Consider the following 8,487-nt stretch of genomic DNA (forward strand, 5'->3'; position numbering starts at 1 on the left):
GTTGTTGGTATCGTTTAAAAAGCATCCACAAACCGGCTAAACCTAACCAATTACTTTCTCGTTATAAAGCAATGGTATATTGACAGATAGTATGATGAAAAGGTCATGCGCCATGTCATGTAGAATTCTCAGCAGAGCATTTGCTACGGTGTTGCAAATTTGAAAAAACCAGACGAGACTATTTTTATGGCATAGACATGGCGCACGCGAAAACACAACCATTTTTTCCCTCTTTTGTTGGGACAGCCCACTTTTATTGCACAATGGATATTAAATGATATTACACAGTCTGGGGTTAAAAGATTATAGAAAATATTTTGATATTGTGTTGAAATCTAAATATGATAAAACAGTATACAGAAAATGTGTATTACAGAGCAAAAACGGTAGGCCTATAGACCTAAATATTTAATTTTTATAAATGGTGGATAAGATTTTGTTTTAAAAAAAAGTCTTTCGATAAAAATCATATAATAATGTCATTAGCTGTGTGATATTTTAGTTTTTTACATTGATTTAATAACAGAAGAAAATCTGTATCGATACTAACCGACAAACAACCAGCAAAATCTGACGAGTCGTTCGGTAATAATTAATTTAAATAATATCAATCATTTTAAGTAATAGTTGTTTTGAATATATTTTTGTCTGTCTTGTAAAGTTGAAAACATTATTTTGTAATATTCGTTTCAGCTAAAAAGTTCGATGACATTTTTTGTTACGGTTTGCTGTCGGTTGTTTTTCATTGTTTTTTCTTAGCTAGAATGTTAAATAGTCGTAATCAACTTTCTTTCCTTGAGCGCCATCATGCTTTTTTTCTTTATGGGTCCTGATCGCGACATACATGGTGCACGCCCTCTATCTTGTTCACTAAGACACGCACTTCTCCAATATCTATACAGATCGATATTATCATCTAAATAATAACAAGCAATTATCGATCCTTCGGCAACAATAACAAAGAGAATTTTATTCCGATCTTCGTTTAATGCGATTTAATGATAATGGAAATTAGCGTATAGGATTTCGCTTTGACCTGTCCGCCCTTATCGCGCCTTTGTTTCGTCTGTCTAATTATAGACGAAAACCGTGACAACTTTTACATCATGAGACATACCACTATAACACTAACCAAGTGGATACAAACCTGTTTGTTCCACCCAGCCGCCTTAAAGGCTAGGTGCGGGCAAAACATTTCTATTGATCATTCCAATAATTATCGATCTATAGTTTCCCGTATGTTTCATAATTTTTGGGATTTTATTTGTGTTACACGAGCTTGTTGAAAATAAGCACTTTCTTATCAGTGGGGGGATAGTTCAAATTACACAGTAAAATCTCTATTCTTTTGTACACAAATTTTGTAAATAGAGAGGTATTTTAAAAAGCTATGAAAAATAAACGGTGTGGTAAAAAAATGTTATCAGATGACTAAATATGGGTAATATAACTTGAATTTTACATTTCTGGTAATTTTATTCAACTTCAGATTTTTATTTTCATGCTATAGCAAAAATTATCCACTGTATATCCGCCATCTTTTTTCACCTTCTAGAAATAAGTCTTTTTTACACTATACTCATTGCATATGAAGAGTTTAAATTCTCTCCTATAATATTAGGATCCAAATGAAATTATTTCAAGAGCTTAAAAATTAGGATAAATCTCAACATCCTGGATCTGCCATGGATAAAGTGATTAAATAGAAATTGTTGGTTTGTTTTCTTTTATGTATTAGGCCTATTGGTTTTTTTTTCTTTTTCGTATTTAATATTATATCTTGGGGTGGGTCAATCTTAAAGTCTTCCTGATTTATGATTTTAATCAATTTTATTTATTAACAAACTAGTTTATCATTATGTTTTTGTATATTATGTATGTTATATTGTGGAAATAAATTGAAATTGACTGACGCCCGGCTCTAAAATAAATATTATGTCACTGTATCTTTCACGTTTTCTGTATAAACCTGTTTCTTAAAAACGTATACTTAAGTAATATCGTCGAAATTACGTCATAATATATGAACATATATTTGAACAATATATGTATCCATGACAACGGCAACGGTAGAATAAGTATTTCATTGTATGACCCCAGCAAAGAAAATAAAAATACATTGTGAGCTGATTAAATATAATAGAACAAAAATACAAAGTTGCAGAAATCAATATCTGGTGTGGCGAAAGAACAATTTTAAAAACAGTATTACAAGAAAAAGACTAACATGTGCGTGTACTATGTCTCGCAGGCATAATAACATAATTGTAGAATATAGATGTTGTACATAGGCTTGTCATCAGGAATAGTATTTCAGTTTTAAATAGTCTTGCTCATTATCAATTACATGTTGTTCCTCGAGTAGCGGAACCTTTTCTTTAACTCGTTTCTTTAAAGAAATCATCTGCATTTTATTTCGGATTAATATGTATGATGCTATATTGTTTAGATTGATTAGCTTATTTTATTGTTTGTATTGATTAATTGATCACTTATTCAGAATAAAAATTCCATATATACGACAGACAATACAAAACGGAAAATCACAATAAAATAGCAATTTCTTCTATTTAGCGAAGAGATTTGAAGACCGTAACAAGATCATTTTCACTATTCAAAACTCTTATTCTAAAACCAGACGCACTAAAAAAAAGAAGAAAAGAATACAGAAAGAATCGGAATAATGTTTAGATTGTATTGATTTAATAATTTAAGTATAGGCCGAGGTCCAAATTTTAAGCTTTTTAAAATTGGCAAAAAAATTGGGGAAGGGGGAGAAGCCAGGAAGCAGACATCTAAGGGGAAAGAAAAAAAAGATCGATAGCTCTTGTCATTTATTAGCGGCCTATACGGTAAAAAACAAAAATACTCTTAATAATATTAATTAATCGATAGATGTTTGGTTCTTATTTCAGTTATCTGCAAAGTTAACTTTAGCCTATAGATAGGCATCATAAGTTTGTCCATTACAAACATGATGAAACAGCTATGTATGTAATGTATGTATACGGCATTGTTTGGTACCGTATTTCAACTTTACTGTATAATAGTCTACAACATTGTTTCATTCAGACGAAAATTGAATAAAGAAGAACCCCCTGGGTCACATGTTCCACTTTACATGCGTCATTATTCTTACGTGGGGTAATTTTGTATTCACTACTAATAATAATAGTATGTAATAATATTTTGTTTGGAAATTTATGCCATTCCCATAGTTCAACAACATTTGTTTATTTGCCTAAATCTAAAGTAACGAAAATTGACAATTATGCAATACAAACTACAGGCCTATAAACAGTGTACAGCAATTAAGGGTGTGGGTGGCACATTTCGGACCACAATAAGTGGAGGGGCTGGTCGTTAGTATGGCGAAAATATTTAAAATATTTCCATTGGTTCGTTTCACGGGGAAGTGAACCCTTACCATAGGAGCGTCTCCCCTGAAAGGGTGTCTTTCTGTAAATCGTCTACTGACGTCATGATTGAAATACTGGATTAGAAATTAAACAAAAACCGTCTCGTAAATATGTTTCATTTATTTTGTTGAAACACATGTAATAATATTTGACAGTTAATATATATTTATAGAATAACAACCAGCACCAAAATAATAACCATTTCTCTATAACAAACACTTTTGTTCGGCTTTCTGAAAATTAGATCGGTTATTAATTTTAATAATTATATTCGCCGTCAAGTACAATAGAATTCGATTTAACCAAAGATAAAGGTATACTGAATTATATATTTCAAATTATATTAATAACAGATTAAAGGTAGGGCCTACCAATTGTGTACATATTCACAGTAGGTTCCCTGTAAGACTAAGAGGATGATACATTTGGATTCCAATTGTTCCCTAAAGCTCTGTCTACACTATCTAACTTTATGTGAAAACAAAATGTGATGAGACCATATATGGACATGATGATGTCATATCACTACCATATTTGGGCATATCACTACCATATTTGCACACTCTTTTGTCAAACTAATTTGATAGTGTAGACAGAACTTTGGTGTCTCATAAAATAGGGGTTGGCCGTAGTTTATTGCCCGTTCGTTTCTTGGAAAATGTTCCCTTAATAGAGGTTCTACAGTACTGGATAAATGAAACATTTTTTTTACTAACTAAATAAACAGTATTTATTTAGGCTTAATATTGACACAAGACTTTGTCCATTGTTAAGCTCTGTCTATGCTATCAAACTTTATGTGACAAAAAAATGTGATGTGCCCATAGTATATGGACATGATTATGTTATCACTACCATATTTAGGTATATCACTACCAAATTTGGGCACATCACTATTTTGTCAAACTAGTTTGATAGATAGACAGGGCTTTAAAGAAATCACACCCTTTGCTGGACTATCCCAGTCATATACAATAATCACATTACATGTGTGTACAAAATAGTGCATCGGATTTGTTAATTAATTTTGTTCATTTATTTTGTTCTTTTATTTTACTTATAATAATGTTTAATTAGGTATTAATCACAAAAGCATATTTTACTTGTTCATTTAATTGGTTGAGAAATTTGTTCATATTTAAATAAAATGTAATATCTTGACTATTAAGTTATTATTAATTGTACAATAAATGTTTATACAAAGACAGATTGACACCAAGTTTTCAATACCATAGAGGTATTGTTAACACCTAATAGTATTTGCAGATAAATTAATTCACCAATTATCATAATAAATAAAGCAATTACTCCTTCAAGGGTAGTACAGTATTGTATTACAGTATTTTATAATATACTCTGAGAAGGAGATATTGGATTACTACACCCAAAGTAATGCCATCATTATAATTAACTGGTAATTCAAAGAAACATAATACCATTACAGTAGGCCTAATAATAATAATAATAACAATTTTTGTATAGTACAGGAATAAACACCAAAATAATTAATTACACATTTTGAGTCACCTCATAATTTTGACCTGCAAATACAAAACTGAACCTATCAAAGGTATATCCACTAATAAATAAATTTTATATTATATACAAACAACAAAAATTATAGAAAATGAGTAAATTATTATCATATTTTGGTAAGAATACATTTTCAATAGTATGTATATAATGTAGTATTAATACCATCAATTTACTATAATATCTTTATTATTTATCTGTCTCTCTATTTATAAAAAATGAATATAATTTGTATATATTGCCAAAAAATGTTGTTGGATCTATTATGGCTTCCAAATAGCTATAATGATGTTGAAATTCCTTAGACATTTTAAGTCATTTTTAATTTTGTAAGTCGTGGAGAATGTTGTATTAAGAATCATCTAGTCTATTTGAATCTTTATATTGTGGCTTTTCATATAGCTATTGTATAAATGATAATGTTCTTTGACGTTTTAAGTAACTTTGTCCTCATTGAAATTAAGTCAAAATCCTTGAGTTTGAGAGTAATTTTAACATTTCTAATAACATGAATTCTTTTTCTCACAATTATACAATTCACAGCATACTGACAGGGAACATATTTTCATTACATAATTTAAAGCTCTGTCTACACTAAATATATGGACATGATGATGTCATATCACTACCATATTTGGGCATCACTACCATATTTATTATTATACACTTTCTTGATAGTGTAGACAGAGCTTTAGTCATAACTGTTGATCAATCTTAATTTGGAGTATAAAAAACATAGTTTTGTATTGCATTTTTGGATGTACCATTTGATGAATGTGTATAGTAATAAGGTGATATTGTGTAACATTTTGCTGTTAAGCTCCGACTACACTATCAAACTAGTTTGACAAAAAAGAAGTGATATGACATCATCATGTTCATATATGGGCACATCACAATTGTTTTGTCACATAAAGTTTTATAGTGTAGACAGCTTTATACACTGTTCCCTGATATTATTACTGTAAATTATATAATGTAAAAATAATATTCAAATTTAAAAGTATGATAATTAATAGATGAGAGACTAAATATAATTTGGACAATTGGTATTTTCTACCTCGGAGAATTGGATGAAGAAATTGAATAATGACGACTTGATGATGTTGTCGGCTGCGACATTGATAACGAGTCTGAGGAATGGCCATCAGCTGCTGTGAAAACATTATATGGTAAGGTCAAAGTGCAACAAGCCATGCGCAACGCTGCGTCAGGCAGCTCACCAACCACATCCCATTCGTCTTCATCAATGCTGTAACTATGCACGTCACGTTCTCGTTGCCGGCTTAGCCCGTTATAACCACCAACAATATAAATCTTTCGGTTTTCCGTAACGGTCACTCCAGCCATACTAAGACCGGTCAACATTGGCGAGACCATAGTCCATGTGTCCGACTCCATTGAGTAACATTCCACACTCATAACATCTACACGGTCACCGTACACATTTAAGTGGTTCCCACCCATGACGTAAAGTTTGTTTTTCACTGTACACATCATATGGAAACCACGAGCCACGTTCATCGGGCATTTATTGGTCCATTCATCTGATACATGATTATATATGTAAACTTCCGCACTAAAATTTCTATTCATAAAACCACCAGTAATGTACAGTTTATTTTGTAGGACACAACCAGAGAGGGCGTACGCTCCTGTGTGCATTCGAGCAACGAATTTCCATTGGTTGCGATTCGGCTCGTAGCATTCTACAGAGGAAAGGGCACCTTGTTCGTTCTTACCTCCCATAGCGTACAAACATCCGTGGTACGCTACTAACGTGAAAAATGCCCGTCTCTGTTGCATAGGACACATCTGAAGCCAAGAGTTGAAGCGTGGGTCGTAACGATGCACAGTACCAATGCTGTCTTTACCGTTTGAATTCAAAGTGATTTGTCCGCCAACAACATATAAATATTGATTCAACTCTGCGACGCAGTGATCGACTCGTTTCATTGGCATTGATGTCAACGATTTCCATTGAGCATGAAACTCATCAAATATCATCACCCTGTCACTGACACGCTTAGGAGGTGACTCGCCACCAAGCGCGAGTATCACCTCGTTTGTTGAGCGTAGCTTTGTGCGAGGCGATTGCATAGCGTGCTGTCGATGTGGTACGAGATGATAATTCAATGCTTCCAAAAGATATTGGTGACATTCCTGTTGCTGCATCATAAAATCTTGATTCTGTACGTGATCTACCAAATCATTTGATGAGATCAACGGGAAGCGAATGTTCCTCATTAACTGCGCTGCGTATTCCTTCCTTTCCTCCGACTCGTGATTCAACCACTTGGCACCGATTTGAAAGAGTTGTAATTCCGAGTTTGTCGCCATTCGATCTTGGCTTAAGAAAAACGTCACTTGTTCTGCGTTTAATGTTTGAAACTCTGGTGTATGGCTGACCGCAATGAAATTATCAATTATAAAATCTTGCGTAACTAACATTAATCCGCGAAATTCAAACTGTTCCGCAAGATTCAAAATATGAATACAGTTTTCAACAGTTAAAATGGACGTTAAATATTCCAAACACAGTTCAACGACTTTGTTCATTCGGAGTTGTAAAGCTGTGTAAAGCACTCCCTCTACGTTTTCTAACGTCAACATAATCTGTGAAGTATACGCATATTGAATGATGAGTTCAACACCGCGAGGGTTAATGGAGTTGCTGAGTTGCACATCATGAATATTGTCGTTTTCAGTGAACACTCTGCGAAAGTAATCGCTACAAGACGCTAATACGGCACGGTGAACCATAAAATGTTGCTCTCCTGCGATCAATGTTCCGTCACAAAGAAGACGTTCGATACGCAATGAATTCAACTGCTTCAGTAAGTCATGACTGTGCTCAACATTTTGGAAACTTTTGCTCGGTGGTGGCGCTTGTGACTTGTGATAGCTTCGCTGAGAGGTCATTGACCTTTTTACAACTGCAGCTGCCATTTTGCCTGTAAAAGAAAAATAAAATATTACAGTACTACTATACTCTATTTTAAAGGGTGTTGGGTACAGAATTTATTTTTTAATGCATCAGTAATTACAACAGGAGGATCTTAAAAACTTAAGTGGGATGGAGAGCATAACATTTTAAAATAAAGTGATGCAAATCGTTTTACCCCAATTTTCTATCTTTTGGATGCAATAATAAAGCAAAACAGATTTCATAAAAAACCGAAATATGGCATCATCTGTAATTTAAAAAATCAACTTTTTATAGAAATTAATAAGACGATTATTTTTTAACTGTACTCCTGACCTACAGTTCATGGAACATACTGGTAGTTCTAAATGACTTTCTTTGTATTTGCCACAATGCATTACAGTTAAAGCTAACAATTAATTATAACTGTCCTCCAGATTACATACTACAGTGTTATACTTTCATTAATTAATCAGCTTATAAAGCATTACATCATTACATGGTCTACAATATGTTTATTTAACACTTTACCTTGATGCTAGTGTCCAACAAGTACCTTTTCACTAAACATATCTCCACAAGGCAGACAAACGAACAGCGTTACCAAAA

General features: G+C 32.8%; 1 protein-coding gene across 2 annotated transcripts; it reads right to left on the bottom strand.

The window, feature by feature from the left end:
* Window positions 1–3,553: 3,553 nt before the first annotated feature.
* LOC144836042 (kelch-like protein 13) lies at window positions 3,554–8,487 on the bottom strand. Of its 2 annotated transcripts, none has more exons than XM_078691215.1 (2): window positions 8,410–8,487; window positions 3,554–7,906 (listed from the first exon to the last, which is right to left on the bottom strand). In XM_078691215.1, the coding sequence occupies exon 2, from the start codon at window positions 7,899–7,901 to the stop codon at window positions 6,009–6,011; it is 1,893 nt and encodes a 630-aa protein (XP_078547341.1). In that variant the 5' UTR covers window positions 7,902–7,906; window positions 8,410–8,487; the 3' UTR covers window positions 3,554–6,008. The 2 variants fall into 2 exon arrangements, with proteins under 2 accessions (XP_078547341.1, XP_078547340.1); XM_078691214.1 differs by lacking the exon at window positions 8,410–8,487 and adding an exon at window positions 8,203–8,327.

The sequence above is a fragment of the Antedon bifida genome, chromosome 2 (genome assembly GCF_963402885.1).
Source record: "Antedon bifida chromosome 2, ecAntBifi1.1, whole genome shotgun sequence".
Classification (NCBI taxonomy): Eukaryota; Metazoa; Echinodermata; class Crinoidea; order Comatulida; family Antedonidae; genus Antedon; species Antedon bifida.

Bases quoted from the DNA above. Each gene is read 5' to 3' on its own strand.
- LOC144836042 (XM_078691215.1), bottom strand. From the start codon at position 7,901: ATGGCAGCTGCAGTTGTAAAAAGGTCAATGACCTCTCAGCGAAGCTAT.